Source organism: Pseudozyma hubeiensis (genome assembly GCF_000403515.1).
Source record: "Pseudozyma hubeiensis SY62 DNA, scaffold: PHS13, whole genome shotgun sequence".
NCBI lineage: Eukaryota > Fungi > Basidiomycota > Ustilaginomycetes > Ustilaginales > Ustilaginaceae > Pseudozyma > Pseudozyma hubeiensis.
This window is the reverse complement of record NW_012133795.1, coordinates 82,220-104,188: the sequence shown is the minus strand read 5'-3', so window position 1 is coordinate 104,188 and position 21,969 is coordinate 82,220. Positions and strand designations below refer to the sequence as shown.

The 21,969-nt window shown below is 55.6% G+C and overlaps 10 protein-coding genes across 10 annotated transcripts; 6 read left to right on the top strand and 4 right to left on the bottom strand.

Annotated features, from left to right (window-relative positions):
- Positions 1–78: 78 nt before the first annotated feature.
- Positions 79–890, top strand: PHSY_000980 (hypothetical protein; the record flags this gene model as incomplete). The annotated part of the gene is made up of 2 exons (XM_012331612.1): positions 79–175; positions 379–890. The coding sequence occupies 2 exons, from the start codon at positions 79–81 to the stop codon at positions 888–890; spliced, it is 609 nt and encodes a 202-aa protein (XP_012187002.1).
- An 82-nt stretch (positions 891–972) lies between these two features.
- Positions 973–1,422, bottom strand: PHSY_000979 (hypothetical protein; the record flags this gene model as incomplete). Its single annotated transcript, XM_012331611.1, has 1 exon — positions 973–1,422. The coding sequence occupies one exon, from the start codon at positions 1,420–1,422 to the stop codon at positions 973–975; it is 450 nt and encodes a 149-aa protein (XP_012187001.1).
- A 437-nt stretch (positions 1,423–1,859) lies between these two features.
- PHSY_000978 (hypothetical protein) lies at positions 1,860–2,201 on the top strand (the record flags this gene model as incomplete). The annotated part of the gene is made up of 1 exon (XM_012331610.1): positions 1,860–2,201. The coding sequence occupies one exon, from the start codon at positions 1,860–1,862 to the stop codon at positions 2,199–2,201; it is 342 nt and encodes a 113-aa protein (XP_012187000.1).
- A 1,684-nt stretch (positions 2,202–3,885) lies between these two features.
- PHSY_000977 (alternative oxidase) lies at positions 3,886–4,857 on the top strand (the record flags this gene model as incomplete). Its single annotated transcript, XM_012331609.1, has 1 exon — positions 3,886–4,857. One exon carries the CDS (start codon positions 3,886–3,888, stop codon positions 4,855–4,857), a length of 972 nt encoding a protein of 323 aa, XP_012186999.1.
- A 1,328-nt stretch (positions 4,858–6,185) lies between these two features.
- Positions 6,186–7,368, bottom strand: PHSY_000976 (nonribosomal peptide synthase; the record flags this gene model as incomplete). Its single annotated transcript, XM_012331608.1, has 2 exons — positions 6,186–6,336; positions 7,184–7,368. The coding sequence occupies 2 exons, from the start codon at positions 7,366–7,368 to the stop codon at positions 6,186–6,188; spliced, it is 336 nt and encodes a 111-aa protein (XP_012186998.1).
- A 139-nt stretch (positions 7,369–7,507) lies between these two features.
- On the top strand, positions 7,508–11,624 carry PHSY_000975 (DNA-binding; the record flags this gene model as incomplete). The annotated part of the gene is made up of 6 exons (XM_012331607.1): positions 7,508–7,613; positions 7,763–7,785; positions 8,374–10,442; positions 10,529–10,576; positions 10,671–10,702; positions 10,789–11,624. 6 exons carry the CDS (start codon positions 7,508–7,510, stop codon positions 11,622–11,624), a joined length of 3,114 nt encoding a protein of 1,037 aa, XP_012186997.1.
- A 491-nt stretch (positions 11,625–12,115) lies between these two features.
- On the bottom strand, positions 12,116–13,083 carry PHSY_000974 (nucleoside-diphosphate kinase; the record flags this gene model as incomplete). The annotated part of the gene is made up of 3 exons (XM_012331606.1): positions 12,116–12,558; positions 12,661–12,908; positions 13,025–13,083. 3 exons carry the CDS (start codon positions 13,081–13,083, stop codon positions 12,116–12,118), a joined length of 750 nt encoding a protein of 249 aa, XP_012186996.1.
- A 111-nt stretch (positions 13,084–13,194) lies between these two features.
- Positions 13,195–14,316, top strand: PHSY_000973 (hypothetical protein; the record flags this gene model as incomplete). The annotated part of the gene is made up of 1 exon (XM_012331605.1): positions 13,195–14,316. One exon carries the CDS (start codon positions 13,195–13,197, stop codon positions 14,314–14,316), a length of 1,122 nt encoding a protein of 373 aa, XP_012186995.1.
- A 111-nt stretch (positions 14,317–14,427) lies between these two features.
- Positions 14,428–17,784, bottom strand: PHSY_000972 (hypothetical protein; the record flags this gene model as incomplete). The annotated part of the gene is made up of 3 exons (XM_012331604.1): positions 14,428–15,417; positions 15,681–17,518; positions 17,634–17,784. 3 exons carry the CDS (start codon positions 17,782–17,784, stop codon positions 14,428–14,430), a joined length of 2,979 nt encoding a protein of 992 aa, XP_012186994.1.
- A 180-nt stretch (positions 17,785–17,964) lies between these two features.
- PHSY_000971 (hypothetical protein) lies at positions 17,965–21,249 on the top strand (the record flags this gene model as incomplete). The annotated part of the gene is made up of 3 exons (XM_012331603.1): positions 17,965–18,066; positions 20,776–21,035; positions 21,117–21,249. 3 exons carry the CDS (start codon positions 17,965–17,967, stop codon positions 21,247–21,249), a joined length of 495 nt encoding a protein of 164 aa, XP_012186993.1.
- Between the last annotated feature and the right edge of the window lie 720 nt (positions 21,250–21,969).

Genomic DNA, 21,969 nt, shown 5'->3' with positions numbered 1-21,969 from the left:
GTGGGCAGGTCGAGCGGTGCGCTGCCGACGTGAGAGTGTCGTACGGAGAGGTGGGATCGGAGGAGGGTGGAGGAGGCGATGCGGGAGGTGGAGGAGGCGGAAGAGGAAGGGGCGGATGATAGGAGGAGCCCTCCGAGTTGGCGTGTGATGCGAGATGTGGATGCCGAAGCTGTTGGTGCGACCATTTTGGCGAGTGTGTGGGAGGGGTGTAGGTACGAGATGGTGGTGAGCGTCGTCGTCGTCACCGTTGACATCGAAATGAGACTTTCTTCTCGGACAACTTTTCTCGCTTCGTGCCGACCATCACAAATGTCTTTCCATCCTGTCACATCGAGAGATCCAAGAGCAGATCGATTCCCGATGCGAGTTCCTCTTTAGATGTTACATCGATTCAGTACATCGCCTTTGTTTTTTTGAGCAGCGGTGCCGAAAATACAGTTTCAGAAAAAGCGCACGTGACCTCTTTGGTGCATGGAGTGATGCGAAATTCGCAATACAGACGCTTAGGAAATTCCAATTCAGCATCGCGGCACGGCAGCAGCCCAGCCACACGACGGCAGAAGCGCAGGCCCAAGAGCACGACGACTCTCGGACGTAGAGAAACTGCGAAAGCTTCCTCCGCCCCAAAGCAGTTGCAGCAGCAGCACCGAACAGCAACAGCAGCAGCCGACGGCGGAGTGTCTTGGCCATTCGATCCAATTCGCACTTTTCCCTCACCACCACCCTTTCTTCACCCATCCTCCCTTCAAGAAAGAATTCGTCAAGGTTGGTATCTTCGACACTCTCCAGAGCAAACACGTATAGACCATCGAGTAGTCGTAGCAGTAGCAGCAGCAGCCGAAACAAGGATCGGAATTGGTGTTCGAGGCAGGAATCGACACACCGAATGATCAGCAGACAGCATAACAGCATCACGACAGCTTCATGTGACAATGTCGACTTCCAAAACAGCATCGTTCGACTCAGCATAGATTATCGTCGTCTCGTCAGTTGTCGTTGCCTGGATTTGGCCGGTCTACTCTTGATACACAGCGAGATGACGACCTCGATGCAAGGATCGCATTCAGATAATATCAGCCGTATGGAGTAGAGATGGATATGGAATAGCGGAAGCAGCTCGGAGCGACACGATGAGCCCATTGCAGGAAGAGAGGTCACCGACCAGCGGCATGTTGGACATCCAGATCGCGGTACAGGGGTGCAGCGCGACATAGCATTGGACATGTGATGCCAGAGGGCCGTTGCGATGCTCTCACAACACGTCGCATCTGTCATCCTGCACTCCGCTCTCGGTGTTCCTTCGTTGCTGCACGCACGAGTCCGATACTTGGTCGGATAGAGTACAGCACGGAATTCGATGTTCAGGATAATCGCCCAGACATCAGAGGACAGCTGTAGAGGGGCATGGTCGCGCATTTGCATGGACCGGCATGCCTACAACATACCTGGATGCCCACTGCGACCACAGGTCCTGCCATCACCGATTTCGTCGCCCGCAGTCACACTCATGTCGCATTGCGACCTGCGCACAGCACCGCTCATGGCGCTCAACTGCACACCACCAACTGTACTCCGGATCGACCCACATTCACCTGCTAGGTGTCACATCCGCCTGTCACGTTGGAATGCTCGTCTCTCGCCATGGCGCTAGCGCATCTCGGTTGTGCTGTCTCACATCATCGACATTCGACCATCTCGATGCAAGCTTTCCATGTTGCTCGTCCTCGCCTCATCCCTGCTTGCCCGCTACTGCTACCATCCACTGCTACGACGATCTTTCGTCTGCACCCGATCCATCTTCGTTTCCCATTTCCGATTTACTGACTTTCTCCCAACCCCTCCCTATCCACCTCGAACAGATGGCTGAGCGTGTCACCCTCCGCAAGCGAAACCCCTACAACACCAAGTCGGCTCGCCGACAGATCATCAAGACACCCGGTGGACACCTCCGCTACCTGCACGTCCAGAAGCGCGGAACCGTCCCCAAGTGCGGTGACTGCCACTCCGACCTCAGCGGTATCAAGGCTCACCGACCTCGCGAGTTCGGCACCATCTCCAAGCGACAGAAGACCGTTTCGCGTGCCTACGGTGGTTCGCGATGCTCGTCGTGCGTTCGCACCCGTATCATCCGCGCCTTCTTGGTCGAGGAGGCAAAGATCGTCAAGAACGTCCTCAAGGCTCAGGCTAAGACCCAGAAGTAAACGAACACCGGAGAGATACTTGGGATGGTCGGAAGCTAGTCGCGAAAGAGAGGGAAGGTGCTGTGTTCTTCAGGCGTCATTGAAGGATCGGTTCGAACTCGAAATAGCGATGGGAAAGGCTTCTGATCATTTCACAAAACACACCCAAAATTTATCCGCCACAGCTGATCACCCCACACGGTGTAAGATGAAGCTGTAGTTGCATACACACACACATGACGCACACACACACACATACATTCAACCTTGTACCATTTGCCCCTTTCTTGTTCTCCACCTTTGGGTGTTGTTACGCTGTGCGGCTGGTGTTGAGAAGATGCCTCGGCTCGTGAGAGAAATTGGGAAGATCGGATCTAGATCGAAGCCGATAAGGAAAAGAGAGGTAAGATAGGTGTTGGAGGATGCTGTACCGAGGCACCGAGGTTTCCATGAGTCGATATGGGAGCCTCGTAGTACGCAGCTTGGGTTGAATCAACAGCAGAAGGTTGCCGAAGCGGTCGACGCTACCGTCCAACTCTCTACAGGTTACAACTAACCGCCGCTACTGGAACACACCCACGACTGACTCATGTCTTCGCAAAACCTGCCAAACCACATTCGAAAACGGATGACTCGTCCAATCAGATCCAGTCGATGCCAAAGAAATCGCTGTACCATGTGACGATCTACCAAAAAAAGTCTCCGAGAGAAGTATGACGTTTGTTGCCAGTTACACACACACACACGGTGCGCTCCGAAAAACCACGGAGAATTTAGGGATTTCGTTCACCTGCAGTAAGCCTCTGCTGAGGTTGTGGCGCTTTTTTCCCAACGATAGGATCACGTTTTTACCGGTGGCTTTGGGAGTCACGCTGCCCTACAGAATCCATGTGAGACCTTGCCGATCATATACGCCGATGTGCATTGTAGATATGGTGGTGACACTAATGGACTTGAACAAAGGTATGGTAGGTGGCGCCGGTACAGAGACTTTTCCAGCCCGTTGAATTTGATGTTCCTTAGAGTTTTTTTTTTTTTTTAAAAGAGGAGGCAAAAGGTCGCACTCCCGAAATGCAGGGTTCAAATCGGCAGCCTCGGGTCGGTTAGCTTCGGATTGACAAGTTGGACAGCTTTCTCGGCGTGTGGCGCCCAATGGAACCTGACTGGATTGGTGTGCATGCCGAGCAGCCTCTCCTGTCACGCACCGCAGTTCCGATGGTCCGTGTGTGTGTGCCAGAGCTGTCCCGAGTGGCACCGACCGTCGGATCTGGGACGTCTATATGAAGCGGTGGAAGCCTGTCCTCCTACCTGAGATCGAGCATACAAGCAAGAACACAAACACCACACCAACTCAACATCACAAGCAACGCCAGCAATCTCTATCATGCCCGTCGGTACTTCCCTCGCGCACGGCGTGCCACGCCTCGCCAGCAAACGAGTCCTCTCAACCATCCTCCTGACTCAAACACGTCAACACATCCTGGCGTCCTCTACAACATCCTGCTCCCTCCGCGCGTTCTCCACCTCGCCACCTCCCCTCCAATCGGCCGTCCAACCCAAAGACCGCCCCGATTCGCCGGCGCCATCCAGGCATCCTGCCGGCAGCTACCTCCTCTTCCATCCGATCTACTCTGAAAGCGATCTCGACAGCGTCCAAGTGGTACATCGCGAGAGCAAGACTTTCGGCGACAAGGTGGCGAGGGCGATGTGTACCGTGGCGAGGACGGTGTTCGATATGGCCACGCGGTATCCGGATCACAAGGGAAAGAAGTTCACGGCGATGAAGAGGGATGTGGAGAAGACGGTTGGGTTGCCCTCGCATCTCGCGAAGCAGGTGGAGAGGATGAAGGGCGAGACTAGCGAAAGAGAAGGTGCGGCAAGTGATGCAGCAGTACCGAGCGGAGACAAGGTGGTCAACAAGACCGGAGCAAGTCTCGCGGAACTTTCAAGAAGCGATGGAACCATGACCTTGCAAGAGATGCGCGCCAAGGGCCTATGCTTTGGACCGGACGGCTGGCTGAACCGCATGATCTTCCTCGAAAGCATCGCCGGAGTTCCCGGAATGGTCGCTGCCACTTGTCGACACCTCCAAAGCCTTCGACTCATGAGGCACGACAAAGGATGGATCCACACCATGCTCGAAGACGCAGAGAACGAACGCCAACACCTTCTGGTCGCGCTGCAGCTCGGCGGCGGCAAACCCGGCCTGATCACACGATCATTCGTCCTCCTCGCACAAGGTGTCTTTTACAACTTTTTCTTCATCTTCTACCTCCTCTCGCCGCGGGTCGCACATCGTTTCGTCGGCGTACTCGAAGAAGAAGCCGTGCTCACCTACTCGCTCATCCTCGAAGATCTCCGCGATGGAAGGTTGCCCGAGTGGGAGAATGTGGCTGCACCCGAGATCGCCAAGCAGTACTGGCAGCTGGGAGAGGGGGCGATGCTCGTCGACGTGATTCGTGCCATCCGAGCTGACGAAGCTACGCATCGACACATCAACCATACTTTTGCAGGGCTGGAGTCGGACGATCCGAATCCGTTTGCCCTGAGGGAGCCGCCGGCGAGGATGCGTGCCGAGACGTATGGCTTGGAGCGCGAGGAAGCGCTGGAATGGGCGAAAGGGAAGGACGCGGTGGATGCGGAGGACGGGAAAAAGGCGGCTGAAAAGACTGCTTGATGGAGCCGACCGGAAGAAAACATGTGTTGAACTTTGACCTCTGCCACCACTCTCTGGAAGCTTTTCCGATGCAATGTCGTTTGAGGTCTGATGGAAAGATTGAAGGAAGTGTTCGAGAGCTCCTAAGGAACGGAAATCCCCCTCGTCTGGAAACAACTGACTGCTTCGTTCACAAAGCAACCACCAGCCTCGGCGTACAAACGGCTGGGATCAACAGGGCTATGGGATCAACAGGGCTATGAGCAGGTGCTGTCATTCGTGTCCGCGTCCTTCAGCGTCGTGTGGAACCGCTCAACGTCGTGCTTCGGCGGGTATCCTGGGCTCCTGCTGTCGACGCTGGTGTCCACTCAGTGCAGTGCACGTTCATCGATCGCCGATGTCGAGAGATGGTTTGGCATAAGTTGACAAAACGTCGCGATCGACAGAAGAGCCTCTGACAGCGAATCGGACCGATTGACGTTTCCGCGATTTCCACGGATGAGGGAATTGACCCCAATCGAAATGAAGTGGGCGAACTCAAATTGAGCGTCAGAGTTTGCTTTGTTGAGCCGAGATTAAGGTTTGACTGCAGCGCAGGGCAAGCTTGGCGCCGCCGCAACTTCGTTCAAGTCGGAACGCGGCCGGTAAATGGCAGCTCCGGCAGTCGATGAGCCGGAACTAGGAGCAACCTCGACCTAAAATGGGCTTCAGCCGTCAAGCTCTGTCTCGCCGAAGTTTTATCCACCTTACATAGGCTGCCAGCATATCATATTCTCTGACTTGATTGACTTCCGTGATCGACTACATTTCAGAGTTCGAGATGTTGGAAGAATGTCTTCCCTATACGCTGGCTGACGGTAAAGCATGTCGAATCGATGTCCGGACCGACTCTGTGACTTTGAGATCTGGCTTTGACAAAAGCGCAAGTGTATGACCCGGCTCTACGACATCAATGGCTCGAGCTTATTCCCACTGTTTGAGAGTGTAGTAAGCGCATCGAAGCTCTCTTCAGCACCGCTCGTGATTTCAACCTGCCAATTGTCTGATCATCGCCTATGTAGTCGAAAGTTCTCGCCTTGAACAGGCTCGGCTTTCTTGTGCGATTCGCGTTTCCCTGCACCGAATAGGCTGGGGTCCTTGGACGCGTGCCTCGGACGACGCCGAGCTGCCAAGGCTGTTCCTGCCTACAGTGTTTTCGCTGCTGAGAAGCGCCTTCCTCCGAGATTTCCGGATTCTGTAATGCAAGGATGACGCCGAGCTGGTCATAGCTTTCGATTCAAACAGCTGGTTGTTTACGATACTGGAGAGCTTGGAGCTTCTGCCGTCCCTTATCGTACGAGTCCATCGAACTAAGGACGACATGGAACAGTCGCAGCATGTCGTGTGATGTCGCCACAAGGCAGGATTGCGAAGCGCTGTGCGCCAACACTCGGGATCTGGGGCACATCATATCCTTCGATGATGGCTTTGTAAAGGCGCTCCAAAGTTTGCTGCGTTCTGCTTCAGTGAGAGAAGAATTCGGTCAGAGATTCTGGTGGATCAAGGGCGAGAAAGGGCAACATCCGTGACGGACGGACTAAGGCGCTGCTGTTCCCTCATCCAAGTCATCATTAGAATCAACCGCAGCTGTCCGAGACAGAAACACTGTGTTGGGCTGTGTCTGATTGACGTGGTGTTGCGCCTGAGCTGAATTGCCTGTAGCCATCCGTCGCGAACAATCGAGGCGAAAAACCCGAGACGCCGCACTGGAAATTTGGCGACTCAGCCTGGCAGCACACTGCCCGTTCGCTTTTCCCTTTCCACTTGAGCGGCGCAAGAATTCGCGCTTCGTTCAGAATTCAAAGAGGAGCTACCCTGGCACACTTTAAACTCTCAAGCCTGGATCTCTGCTACAGTCGCAATCACAGTCACACCCAAAGTATGAGGAAACTGTCCCTTGAGAAGCATCAGAGTCCCGGTCGGGTTGTCCGAGGCTTGTGAGCGGCAAAGAAGTCAAAAGATCGAATACAGAGTATGAGCTTGAGCTTGCTCGCCGCGTACTTCGAGCAGAATTTCCCCTTTCTTTTGTTGATTTCGCACTCTCGTCTGTTCTCTGTATCGCGATCTCTTTTCAAGTCAGAGAGGGAAGCGATCTTCCGCTTGGTGATCTAACCGCGCAACCTTGCTAGGGCTACGCCGCCGAGAAGGGCTCGGCGCTCCTGCGTCGTTGAGAGGCACAAGCTTCGACGGTCTTGGTCTTCAGGCACAGCAGGGCGAGAGGCAGCGGAGACAAGCTCAATCTAATCCGCTTGCGGTGAGAGAACATCGTGCCCTGTCTGCTCCTAGTGGGGAAGCGCACGACTTCGACCTGTTGGTTGGAGACCTTGGATCCTGTTCGGTTGCTCCTTCGCGTACTGTTCGTAGACAGACTTCTGGGCTAGATGCAGCGCTCAGCGTGGATCTGCGCTTTTTCTGGGTTTTGGTATTTGAGGCGACGATATCGTTCGGAACGAGACGCTTGTCACCCTTCAAGCCACACTCCACATCTCGCATCCGAAGACCACAGCTTAGCCAGTGAACTCGATGCCACGCTCTCCTGCACCCTTTCCTTCATCGTGAAAGCAAGAAAGCAAGAAAGAGCAAAGAAAGGGGCGCGGCGCTTCCGAATCTAGTTTCCGGTTCGCTCTGGCTGATGGTTATTTCCATCGAGTGGCGCTTCGACAACAACGACAAGAGGGCGGACCGATATCTCTATCCAATCGAGTTCGCAGAGCAACGAGATCTCTCATGCCTCGAGCGTGAGGGTGCAGGGGCCAGGCAGTCTTCATCTGTAAAGACGCGATCAAGCCAGCTCGAAAGGGGGCGGGAGGAGGCTCTCGAGATTTAGCCGGGCCTCTCTATCCGACACGATCCCTGTTACCTCAGCCATCGCTGGTGTCACTCGCAGTTCCGCTTCGTCTAAACGGTACGGTACGCTGTAAGTTCTGATTGTTGCAATTAGTTCGCTTTGGTCGGTACATGCACCCCCGAATGCAACTCAGATCCTGGACCAGCCAACTTGTCAAGTGTGGCCGCTCCCCTTGCTTGCTTGCGTGTTGCCCTGCTCCTGTACCTCGCCTGCCAAGTTCACTCAGCAAGCTGACTCTTTCCGTCTCCTCTCTGCTCTTTCGTCGTAAGGAACGCCACAAAATTGCTGTCGGCGCCTCCGCTTTTCTCTTCGACGCAGAGAATCCAGCGCCAGTCCAGGCGCGCGGTCTCACCCTCGTTCCCTGACAAACAGCATCACCTCGACACCTGCGAAAGCTGCTCGGGTGGACCGGCAGTCTGTGATCGCATCCACAGTGTCGCGGAAAAGGACTGTGACAGACGATCCACAGAGTCTCTACAAGGCAATCGATCAGACGAGTGTCTGTCACAGACACAGACACAGCCGCGAGACGGAAGGCAAGGGCCTAGACTCTACCAGAATTCTCCTCTGTCTGCACGATCATCTTTGCCTCGCAAACGAGGCCATCCGACATCCGGCACTCGGCAGCATCGACTCGTTGTCCCGCTCAGGTATCTCGCGAGCGTTTCGGGCCTGACTTCTCGACCGGACTTGCCGAGTATCGAAGGCTCCCGTCTTCCGGCGACTTGAGCCTCACCCGACGGAACGCTTTCGTGGAGCAGCCGCCGATTGCTGACCAAGCGTTCATGCCAAACATGCCCAAGTCAGTCTCTGGCTATAAGGTGGATCTCATCGCGTCGCACTCTCCGTCGCCAGGCCCCTCTTCTCCAGCGGCACCGACTCTGCTCTCTTCATCGTCGCCATCAGTCACACCAAGCTCGGGCTTAGCTGCTATCGTCACCACAACCACCACCACCCATTCTCAGCATCCACGTCGGCTCCCTCGATCCTCTCTCCCTGCCCTCAAGCGTCCTTCTCCTCTTGCCCTTCCCACTACTCGGTCTCGTCCGCGTGCTCGGCAGGCGGAGTCTGGATCAAGCCAAATTACGCCACCGTCGCCAGCCACTCCGTACCATAGTCTCAAACGGTCGGATCACTACGACTGGAGTCCCATCTTACTCCTCACTCCGCCAAATTCCTCGCGCAGTAGCGAGCATAGGTCATCGTCTTCGCCGCACGGCGAGGCAGACTCGAGTACTCGCTTTCCCATTCCTTCTTTCTACTTCGACGACTGCCGCTGTGAACGGAGCCGGATCTGGCCCACCTCACCAACTCTTTCGACTTGCAGAGCAAAGAAGGCTTTGCAGCTTCAGCCTACCCCTTTGCCCTTGCTGACCTCCGCAAAAGAGCAAAATACATTCGATCGTTCAGCTCCGACCAGGTTGTCATCCGAAATGGTCTCGCACGATGCCTCACAGTTCCCTTCGCGGACGCCTCCGGAGTCCGCACATGGTGGAATGTCTCCTACAACACACAACATAGATAGCCCAGTAGCCACGAGTGAAGAATCGCACAAGATGAAGCCCCCTTCCAAGCCACGGGCGCTGACGCTCGGCAGCATCGATCGACCCGTCTTGCCTCCGCTCGTTGGCGGCACCTCTCCAAGTCACCTTGGTCCCATCCGTAGTTTTGCTTCCGCTTTTCGCAAGGGAACCGAGTACCGCAACAATCCCTACTTTATCTTCAACCCAGCTCGGAGGTCAAATGACTACTTCACCCTTCCTGTGTCTCCTTCGCGCATCGACACTAGAGCCTCTTCTCCTTTCCAGACACCAACGAGCTCCATCCGCTCCACGTCCAGCGAGTTCGAGATTGAAGACATCAGAATTTTGAGCAGGGCAACGAGCCACGCAAGCTTCGTACCACCCTCTTCTCGATCGGAACTGTCGTCGCTAGTTGTTCGTCCCATACTTCCATGCCTTGGCACCGCGATCGACAGCGAAGGATCAACAGAGGAGAGATCGAGAAGCTCGCGTTTGCCTTCATCTCATCTCGCTACACCCGACAACGCTCTCGGGCTCTTCCTGGAACCAACGCCCTTCCCATCGGAGCCCTTGCACCTCGAATTGGGATCGATCCAACCTCGTCGCCTGTCGCCTGGCACCGAGGCCGACTTTTACTTGGGTCAAGCCGGCGGCAGCGTCAACTTCCTTGACACAAGCGGAAGGAACAAGCAACACGTGCTGACACGTTCGCCAGCCTTCTTGTCCGATGCATCCTCCCGCGTTCCTTCGCTCTCCCCTAACAGCGACGACTCCCTGCACAAACTCTCCTTGGCTCGTCGTCACAACCTCAATGAACGAGGTGCGGAGACATCTCTCGTTCTGCCATCGCTCAAGACTGACTACGATGCTGGTGCACACCCTCTAGCCGATGTTTCGGCTGCTAGGGTACAAACAAAGTCCGGTCTCCCGCAAGACAGCTTCATCTACAAGATGCCGGTCCTCCGTGCTATGTCGCCCCTTGCGGAAAGCAGCAGCGACAGCGAAGACCCAGTGTCAGATGAGCCTCTCGCTGTCCCATCTTCTTTGACCAGTCCATCAGTCTTGGCGTCTTCGACGGAGAAGGAGCCGCGGGAACTGTCTGTTCCGCAGGAAGGACGTACCGGCGAGATCTTTGTCACCATGAAGTCGCTTCTTCCTCTCACAAGCAAGCAGAGTCGCAGCAGCACCATCGATCAGTAAGTCTCCCCCCGCGGAGAACAGTAGACGTTCACAACATCTCGGGGCTGACTGACAACACTCATTACCGCTTCGCACCCGACAGGCTCTTTTGCAAGCTCGAGTCGACCTCGCATAAGTGTTTCAGCGTTGTGTGAGTCTTCCGTTGTCTCCCGAAATGTACCCGCAAAACTCAAAGGACTAACACGATTTCGGCTCTCGCCTGGCTTTTTGTCATGCTCCATCAGCGATGGAAAATGGGCTTGCTATCGTCGAAACTGTAAGTGGTCGAGCCCTTGACACTTGACTCGTGCTGGTGTCTACCGATTTGCTGACACTTCTTTGTACGCATCGGTGTCGCCGCAGATCTCAAGGTAGATGTGTCCTTTCACTTTGAGGACGAACAAGGCCGGAGCCGAGACACAGTGGAAGGTGACCTCATCTGTCAAGCCGGCAGTCCGTCAGCTTTCGTCGTCGACCGCTTCGCGGTCCATCTGACCGCTCATGTCATCAATAGCGACGGACGAATCCAGAAAGGCCGTCAGGGTTTTGTCCCCCTGATCCAATTCGGACCTGCTCGCGAGAGAGGACCGCGAGAGGCTGTCCAGCCCGTCGAGCTGCGCAGCGGCGGTGGCATCAGCAAGGACGCCTCGGTCAACGAGCAAACCGCCACAAGGTCCGGCTCCGTAGCTGCTTTTCGAAGAGTGCAGATCCGCTCGGCCACGATGAACAACGGACAGCGCGGTGCAGCTAGCCAGCAATTCTATGCTCTCAAGTTGACGTTGCTGGCGTACCCGAAGCAGAGCGCTCTGACGGCAAGCGCCGGCGTGGAAGTGGCAAGCCTGACAAGCCACCCGATCACTGTCAGAGGCCGCTCCAAGGTGCACTACGCAGTGGCTCCTACCGCCACAGCGAACTCGGAAGCCCGCACCGTTGTGAACGCCGTCTCGCACATCAATGCTGCCATGCCCACGACCACTCGAATCCGCACGAAGCACAAAGGCTATACCCGCAGTGGCGGAGAATCAGCCGAACATCGACGCAGCAGGCGTCTGCAGTACGACGACGCGCCCATTGATGTGAACGAGGTTGCAGACATGATGCAGGACGCGGACGACGAGGGGGAAGCGCGAGATCTGCCCTATCCATACGTTGCCTCGCGAAGAATCAGCAAGGTGATGGACATTCGCAGCATCATCTGATGGCGAAGCTGCGCAGCGAGATCAATTCTTGGCACCGCATAATTCCTTCTCTTTCTTCGACAACAGCACGCATCAACGCCAGCCGCAGCAACGATTCCAAACAAGCTCGAGCTCATATCTCCACCCACCTACCGCCACGAGTCGGTATTCTTTTCGTCACCATGCAAATGTAATTTCCTGGGTCATCATGATCATCGATGCCGCGACGAGAGAGCCTAAATGACGTCGCAGTTCCAAGAAGACAAAGCTCTTGTCCCGACGCGCACTTTATTCCAGCAGATTATACTGCCTTCAACAGCAGTTCTATTCCAACTTCAAAGACGAATCGCACCCATTTTTGCTTACCATGCCGCGTGAGAAGTGGATGTGCGGCCTCTGAAACACAGTCGGATGGTGACAGTAGTAGGCGAGGGAGATGTCCAAAATGGTTGGTATTTCTGATGTGACGCTCCTAACAAAGCTGCACAGCGAAGCTTCTGTGGGGAAAGCGATTACTCGTAGACCCACGAGTCGACGGCACGGGTGTACTGGATGGTAGGGTTCTGCTCGCCGAACCAGAGGGCGATCTCGGCCTTTGCGCTCTCGACGCTGTCGGAGCCGTGGCAGACATTGCGGCCGACGTCGATGGCGAAGTCACCGCGGATGGTGCCGGGGGCAGAGTCGAGAGGGTTGGTGGCACCGAGGAGGACACGGCCGGTCTTGACGGCGTCCTTGCCCTCGAAGACGATGCAGACGACGGGACCGGAAGCCATGTACTTGATGAGGCCGGGGAAGAACTTCTTGCCCTTGAGGTCCTTGTAGTGCTTCTCGAGGTGCTCCTCGGAGGCGTGGACCATCTTGAGAGCGGCGATCTTGTAGCCGCGGTTCTCGAATCGCTTGATGATCTCTCCGACAATGCCGCGCTGCACGCCGTCGGGCTTGATCATGATGTAGGCTGCAAGGAGTTAAAGAGTGAGGGTGAGAGGAGGTCAGCCATCGGGACGACACAAGTCGAGAGGGCAGCAGATGAGGTGTGTCGAAGGTGAGAGGAACGTACTCTGTTCGGTAGCCATTGTGAAAGTGTTTGTCTGAGATGGACAAGTTGAGGATGAAGGTGGTGGTGTTGGAGAAGAGTGAAAGATGCGAGTGTTGTAGTACATCGAGATCACCAGCAGACAAAGCAGCACCAATTCCGTCAGGCTAAGCCGGCGCCGCATGTTGGTCTTTGCGCCTGTGCTTTCTTCCTTGGCATACACGCAGGAAGAAAGCTGTCCAAGCGGGCCGCTTTGTGACTTCTCGAGAAACCTACAGAAAAAAGAAAAAGAGGAAACAGAAAAAAAGGTGTGTGCTTCTCCTGGTCGGTGATCAATGCAGCGCAACTTTGACAGTTGCTTCTCGCCACACGAGGCGACATCTCGTACGAGTGGAAGATCTGCTCTCCGACCTTGACAGCTGAAGTTGTGGAGGAACCGCACTGCATGGACCCTTGATTCGGTTTGCTCCTCCTCCATCATCTTCACCCTTTCTTCCCTAACCCTCCACGACAGCAACAGGAAACGAGCTGGTGGCTCGGACCACGAGAACCTCAGCCATGTCGCTCTCCCTATACCCGACTCCCTCCTCATCCAAAACCGTCAACGGTCTACCTTTCTCCCTCGCTCAATCCTTCCGAGACCGCAACATCAATCTCCCCAACTTCACCCAACTCAAGACAAAGGAACTCCGCTCCGGCCACCGACAATCCGTTCGTGGCCTCGGGTGGTCCATCGATGGGCGGAAACTCGCTACCTGTGGAGCTGATCGGACCATCCGTATCTGGGTGCCCGAGCGATCCATCGACCATCGGGCGAGTACCGAACTTCGCGGACACGCCGACAGCGTCGATCAGCTCGTCTGGCATCCTCTGCAGCCCGACATCCTAGCCACCGCCAGCGCAGATAAGACGGTCAAGATCTGGGACACACGCATCAAGTCCGACTCGTCAGGTGCCGTCACCACGATCTCGACACCCGGATCCAACATCAACATCACCTACCATCCCACCGGTCACTACCTCGCCGTGGGAGATAAAACCGACACCGTCTCGATCATCGATACGCGTCTCGCAAAGATCACCCACACCGTATGCACCCGCCGACCCACTCCACCGGACGATTCTACCTCAACATCGACGACCCTGTTGAATAGTCACGATGAGATCAACGAACTCTCCTTCTCCTCCGACGGATCGCTCCTCCTCCTCTCTTCCGGATCCGGTTCGATCCACATCCACCACACCGACCGGTACGATCGCATCCACTCCCACCCGGCACACACGGCAAACGTCTTCTGCCTTCAACCCGACCCGCTCTCTCGTTTCATCGCCACCGCTTCCAGCGACTCGATGATCTCGCTCTGGCATGCTACCGAGTACTTTTCGGTAAAGATGATCACCAGCCTCGCGTTTCCAGCGAGAGCGATCGGATTCAGCTTCGATGGAGAGCTGTTGGCGAGCGGTGGCGAGGATCCGTTTATCAGTATCGATGCGACTTGTCCGAGTGTGATGGGCGAAGATCAGGTGGCCAAGATCGCGTTGGGAGGTGGGACGGGAGTGGGTGCGGGGAATACGATGATCAATTGTTTGGCTTGGCATCCGAGCAAATACGTGTTGGCGTATGCCGGGGATGAGGCGAATCCGAAGGACATAGGCACCGTCAGGGTGTTCAACTTGTAGAGACCCTCCTCTCTTCCATCACAATCACACTGTATTTGTACCACACCCACAACACTTGTCATTGACCAAACTTTATCATTTCACCACCGTCTACCTTTGCGCCTCGTGCGTTCAGAAGGTCAAGCTCTTGACCAACGCATCAGCGATCCTCACCGCCTCCGGCTTGTAGAACAGCTCTCCCACGTGGGGGAACGGCGTATCCCAGCCGCCAACTCGCATCACGGGAGCCTCGAGCTTCAAAAAGCAGTTCTTCTGAACCTCGGCAGCGATTTCAGCCCCCACCCCCGCCGTGACTGGTGCTTCGTGCACCACGACGCACCTTCCTGTCTTTGCCACCGACTGCACCACCGTCTCCCTATCCCAAGGCAGAATGGTGCGAAGGTCGATCACCTCTACGCTTGCGTCCCTGACCGAAGCGGGGAAGTGCTTCTCGATCGACTTGGGAGGGTTCTTGAGGATGTCCAGTGCTTCTACGCAGGCGTACAGCGGAGCACCCCACGAGATCAACGTCAGATCCTTGCCCCCCACCACCACTTCCGCATCACTTAGGGGAAGAGTGAAATCATCCAGTGGGACCTCCTCGACACTACTCCTGTACAGCATCTTGGGTTCCAAAAACACCACCGGATTATCATCCCTCACCGCTCCCGCCAACAATCCTTTCGCCTGGATCGGACTTCTCGGTACCACCACCTTCAGCCCAGGTACTCCCATGAAGAACTGCTCCACACTCTGTGAATGATACAACGCTCCATGTCCCACCCCCATACACGGTGCCCTGATCGTCAACTTCCCCACCCCAAATTGTCCCCCACTACGATAGTTGTACTTCGCAGCTTCGTTGACAATCTGATCAAAAGCTGGAAAGATATAATCCCCAAATTGGATCTCGGCGATAGCGGTGTGTCCCATATCAGCCAATCCAATCCCAAAACCGACGATACCTTGCTCGCAAAGTGGTGTGTTGAACACCCGTTCCCGTCCATACGTCTCCGCGAGTCCCATCGTGGATCGAAACACGCCGCCGAACGCTACATCCTCTCCAAAAACGAGGGATGTGGGGTCGGATGACAGGATGTGCGCTTGAGCATCGCGGATCGCCTACACGAAACAAAGCAAAGGAGGTCAGTATGCTCATCACAGCGAAATCCCACAGCACATTACCCCTTCGAACAACTGAGGAACTAGGATGTAATGGAACTAATAGCGAATCTATACAAGCTTGGAAACGGAACAGCAAAGCAAAACTACTGCTTGGCCTCCAAATCCCTCTTCCTACCCTCAAGCGTCAACGCCAGCTGCTGACCGCTAGCCTGACTCAGCACACCAGCCAACTGCTGACCGGGTGCGCTGAGCAGACCCACAATCTGCGACCTGAGCTGGTCCAGACTGCCGATCCTGCCCACGTCTCGGGTCTGAGGGACCTGGAGCAGCCTGTTGCCCTCGAGCACCGCCGCCAACGGCACCAACCTAGGGTTGGCCACCGCCGTCTCCGGGAACTTGGTCCCCGCAGCGGGCGCTCGAGGAGGTGCGTGGCCTAGCGCTCTGTCGACGACATTAAAGAGCGCACTGAGATACGCGGGGGTGAGATGTTCGCATGTCAGCAAGGCGATCGGACCGCTCAGAGCAGGCTGCAACGACTCCATGGTGGCGTTGTCATGCGACAGCTGTTTCGCCACCGCCTTGATCAGGCCGGCGCGCACAACGGTCAGCGAAGCCTTGGCCGTCTGACCCTCGGGCAGCTTGATGGCCGCAATGTCCGAACGCACTTTGGCGAGCTCGGCAACAGAGAGGTTGTTGTGCTGAAGCACAAGGACCATCTGGCTGTCTGTGAGCAAGCGCTGGTACTTTTGGTACAGGAACGACTTCTTGGCCGGGTACTTTCGCGCCACCTTGACTGCCGACGAGGTGGCGGTGGTTGGTGTGATGGGGGCAGCGGAAACGGAAGCTCGGGATGTGGTCGAAGTGGACATTCTACGCACCGTGTACATGTTCATCTTTTTGGTTTCTCTCTCGATGCTGTGTTCTCCGTCGACGAATTTGAGACCGGGGGTGGCGAGCGCCGACTTGGCGGTGCTGCGGAGCAGAGGGCTCTCGCTGACGGCAGGTGCCTCGGATGTGCTGGGAGGAGCCGTTTCGGCGACGGCGGCGGAACGGCTGGTGGTGGCAAAGCTGCGGAAGAAGGAGGAAGACGACTTGGCCTGAACGGCGGTGGGTCGGCGGCTGCTGAGGGTGCTGCGCGACGACGAGGCGAGAGGGTGTGCTGCGGTGTGGAACATGCGAGCGGGGTTCTCTGGATCGTTGCGTGGCTCGAGGCGGTGCTCGGAAGGCGACTCGTGGGCAGGTGGTGGGGTGTAGACGCCTCCCTTGAGCTCCATCTCGCGCGTCTGATCGACACCGTCCTCGAAGATCTCGTCGGCGACGCCCCACCCTTCGGTCGGGTCGACGGTCCTCTCGATGGGGCGGCTGAGCGCCTCATTGGTGAGGTGCTTGATCTCCTCCTCTGGCAGCTGGATTTCGAGCGCGCGGAAGTTTTCCTCGATACGCTCGGGCGTGACGCTCTTGCTGATGGGGATAATGTCTCTGCCGAGCGTCCAGGCGAGCAAGACCTGGGCGGGAGTAATGTTGTTCCTCTGGGCAACGTCGACGACGACGGGATCCTCGAGCGACTTGGCCACATTCTGACTGGAGCCAAAAGGCGAGTAGGCCTGGAGGGTGACGCCGTGGGCGTGAGCGTAGTTGCGAAGCTCCTCATTGTGAACGCCAAGGTTGACCTCGACTTGGTTGACGACGGGCTTGACGGTTGCCTCGTCAATGACCTCGCCGGTACGTCGGATGTTGAAGTTGCTGACGCCAATGTTGCGAACCTTGCCCTTCTTGACCATCTCCTCCATGACGCGGTAGGTGGCCATGAAGTCGCGAGAGAGGTCTTCGCTCTCGACGGGGTGACCGCCGGTGCTGCGGATCGAGGGAATCATGGAGCCCTTGGAGTTGAGGAAGGCTACTGGCCAGTGCATGAGGTACAAGTCGAGGTAGTCGGTGCCGAGGTCCTTGAGCGTATCATCGAGAGCCTTCTCGACGTGCTCGGGAGCGTGAAAGCTGTTCCAGAGCTTGCTAGTGAGCCAGAGTTGGTTTCGAGGCACACCAGCCTTCTTGATACCTGCAGCGACGGCATCCTCGTTACGGTATGCCCAAGCGCAGTCTGACAGGGTCAATTTGAAAAGGAGGAAGAAAGCCAAAAACGATGTCAGTTTCGGGTGAAACGGGCAGAAGCGGTGAACATCAAGCAGCGGCAAACGCCGGTTAAGATGACTTACCAATGTGACGGTAGCCAGTCTTGATGGCATGAGCAACAGCGGGAGTAGCCTGCTCCTTCTTCATCTTCCAGGTGCCGAACCCCAGCTTGGGGATCTCGGCACCATTGGCCAAGGTGAAATGGGCAGACCTTCGGGCAGCAGTTGCGTACATGATGCCGACTGGTTGTGAATGTGTTTATCAACGAGAAGGAGAGGGAGCTGCGACGTAGTCCGGCAGAAATCGATCACCGACGGTCAAGTCAAACAGGAAGAGGATGACGAGCGCGGTTTGTCCGAAGAGGGTTGTCGATGGAGAAGCTCAGGCTTGGGAAAGGCGGAATGAAGCCTGATTATGATGATGTCGGGAGAAGCGAGTCTTGATGGTGAACGGGAGAGAACAGAGAGAACAGCAGCTAAAGAGAGAGAAACGCAAAGTGAGAAGAGAGATGAGCAGGTACACGGCGGCAGACGGGAATGCCGACGAGAAGGGTTAGTGAGAGGTCGTAAGGCGGAGGAGGAGGCGAGGCGGGGTCGAGTTGAGGCGATCTGCAAGGAGGAAGAGTGAGCAGAAGAGCAGTGAGTGACTGCAGAAAAGAGGCTCGAGGGCAGAGTCGGTTCGGGGTTGAAGGTTGGAGCGGGTCGATAGATTAGCAAGGTCGAAAGCTGCGGCGAGAGCGCTGGGAGAGTGTGTGATGGTAGCGCGGCGTAAGCTTAGAGTCACCCAGTAGCCGAAGTGTGTGGTGTGGGTGGTCTCGAGACCCAGAGGCAAAAGAAAGATAGAAGAGCACAAAGCCGGCAGCAGAGCACAGTATTTGCGAAACACCCACACGCCATATCCAGATCCTTTGGGAGGATACGCTGCCGTCTCGTGAGAGAAAAAGTGACTGAGGAGTGTCAGAAAAAAAATTGTTACTTTGAATTTAGTGTCTGCGCATTGGAAGCGGCGTTTCCTTACGTGACCCTGAATGCGAGATGGATCGCCATTTTGACTGGCTTGGAGACGCGCTACAGAGGACGAATTGGCAATAGCAGCTCGAGTGTGTCTTTCTTGCACGCCACAGCCTAGAAAGAGGTGCACGGAACCCGACACCAGAACCACTTTCGATGGTCAGTTGCTGCCAATGACGCCCTCGCTTCTACCTCGAAACACGACCATTTTCACTCCGCTCAACGATGACGGTTTTCGGAACCCTTGCAAACAGAATATGCGTTCGCCCATCAGCCTCAGGCCCAGCTTCGGGGTATCAAAGCCCCTCGAGACGGCAGACAATCTATCGTTGTCAACCTATCATTGTGCCGATCGAGATACTTTTACAGAGGAATAAAAGGTTGAGATACGGTCATTTTGCAAGTGCGGGCTTCTTTTTTCGCGTGAGTGCAGCTGTTGCAGGCGACTTGCGGGGTCAAAGCAAGAGGGCGAGCTTGCAGCGGCCAGTGATTTGCCGAGAGAGTCAAGAGACACGATCAAGGTGCAGCGGTCTTCCGCTTGCATATGTACCACCAAGATGCCGGCCAATTGGGCCCGAGCCATCGAAAGCAAACCACACTGCGCTTGAGCCATCCCACTTCACGACCAGCTTTTGACCTGCTTTGACGCTGCAATCCCACATTCCGAATCGCCCGCGATAACTGTTTCGCAGCCGTTGCAGAATGCAGTCACTGCTGGATAGTGGGTGTGCGTGTGGTTGAGGCATGCACGACAGAGACGGGACTCAACTAGAACATGGTGGGGGCATGACCATGCACAAGCTGGATGGGCTCGCCGAACCAAACTCCACGCTCTGAACCGGGCGCACGGGTCAAGTGCTGCGAATTTCCAGCTCTGGCCTCAGACGAGCGCCTTTCAAGACGCCGAGATCCCCTTCACAGACGTCGGCGAATTGCGTTACGATCCGACGACCGCACTTGCCAAGTCGCTTATCGGCATCGCTTCTGGATCTGCATCGCCGTATGCTGGCCTTACAGTATCACAGACAAGCGGGGCAAGGCGAAGTTGAGGAAGCCGGACTGATCTCGCTCCGTGTTTTGTGATGAATCGGGTCCTGAATCTCAGATCGGGTCTCTGTGGCCTTGATTTTGCAGCCGTTTCTACTTTGCGGAGTAAGTGGAACAAAAATGTGGGGAGAAGCGGGGCAAGAAGCGGACTCAGACGTGGCAAGGCGCGAGGAGCGACACTCAACGCCCCCTCGCCGCCAAACCCGTCAAACCCTCATTGCGACATCAAGCTTGCACTCGAACACTCCCCCGCATCCCCCTCTATCTCTGCACTTTCGCATTCCAGTACTTGATCTGCTTCGGGTGGATCCTGCACGTCTTGTAGTGGATCGCATCCATGTCTTGCCCAAACCTACGGCGGGACTGATATCCGATGGACCCTGCCGACGTTCGTTGTAACTTGGCTGGAAACCGCGTCCACCGTCATGTCCGAAGGCTCGTTGCTGAGGCCCATCATCTCGACACTGACTGTGGATTGGGGTGGGAGTGCCTGCGATTGCACACCTGATGAGAAATATCCGATGCTAGAGTCTGCTTGCCACTGGCACAGAGACGAGGAGCGGATCGGCCGATCCGATAGCGCGCGTCGCCAGGGTTCGTCATCCATTCCCGACCAATACCTCCAATCTGCCGATACGTAGAGATGCAGCCAGTGGCTTCTTCATGATAGCATGGAAGGCGAGCGCTCGCCCCTCTGAACAACAGCTCAATTTGCGGGGCGCCGTCGGCCTTTTCCGTGATGAGCTTGCAACCCGAATTTCGGGGTAGCGTCGCTGATAAAGCTGGGAGGACCTCGGACCTCATCCCCATCGAATGAAGTCTATGCTGTGCAGTATGTAACCTTCTACCTCAGGGGCTCTTTGCTGAGACTGGATCACAATGTAGCTCCAGCAGCATGCAACTCGGTGCACCTTTGCTATCTCGAAGTTTGACAAGTTTGCAGTGAATAAATAGAGGTCTTCGTTCCGTTGCTCTGCTACCGTCATGACGACGCATCCTTCCACACTCTAATCCACGTACTCGCCATGCGTCTTGCTCTATCCCAGCTGCTTCCCTTTCTCCTGGCCTCTAGCGTGCTCGCCGTAAGTATTTGCACTGATCGGATCCCCTCTTCATTCAGCATTGCTGACCGCCAAAACCTCTGGCTTGATTTTGATCTTCTCAATAGGGACGGGTGCCTGACGAACGAGCTCGTCGCCACCAAGTCTCGCGTCGTGATGGTGCTGCGGACGATGGCCGCGCCGATTGCACGCAGAATATGGTCTCTGATTTCTGGTCCAACGGCAAACCACCCGGAGCCACCGCCGTGGTCTGTTACAAGCACGGCTACCGCTACAAGGTCTCCGACTTTTCGGTATTGCATTACAGGTTCTTTGCCAGCCGAACCTGTCACTCGTACGCCGACTTTTTCGGTCCCAACAACATCCCGTAAGTTGCGAATCCATTGGCGCTTGCTGTCTCGAGTTTCACTTCACTTACTCACTCTCATTGTTTTGGGGGGACCTCCAGGTATGACTGCTTCTATCTTATCGGAGCGAACACTTTTGAGCCTCGTGACGATGCTGGATATGACAATCTGGCGATTATGAAGGATGACAGCAAGTGCACTTGGGCAGACAGAAAATTGACCTGTTTGGCTTGAGACCTCTTACTTGGAAGCCGAGCGCATGAGCTTTTGTCATATGAGTAGCCTAGATACCGTCTTCTGTCCATAGCGTTTGCTCTCGTGCATTGCCAGCATCTCGTAGTTCCGAAACAAAAAAATCTCCCGAATGCCGTCCTGCTAGGCTTGAATGAGATCATCATTTCACTCGCTCTCGGTCGTGAAGAAGCATTGTCAATGTGTTGAACCGCCTGTCTTCGGCTGACACACCATGCGATCGGATTACAGAGCAGCGAAAAGGATGGCCAGCTGATGGAAGCTGCAAAATGAAGCGATGCACGTCGTCACCATTTCGTTCAAACCCTTCTCGTTCTCTGCATGACGGTGCGTCTGGGATTCTCGGCGGCGGAAATCTTGTTGGTCCTCCCTCGATCGACATCAACGAAGATCGATAATGTGACAGGTACACGTCGTTCTAGGATGCTGGATTTGATGAGCAGATTCTCATCTGCAAGCCTCAGAGCGAGGCTCTCGAGACCGCAGCTGAAACGTATGTCTCGGGAGACGTATTGGGAGGAGTAGGTTTTCCTTGGTTTTGTCTCACATACGGGTCCGATCCTCGTTTTTCTTCATCATCATCATCTGGTCTCGTCTTTTACTGTACGTCGCCCACTCTTGCAGCGATATGAAGCAGACAGGGCTTTGGCGCCACCGGGCTGCGTGTGGGAAATCAAAATCTTTCACTCTTCGCTGACGGCT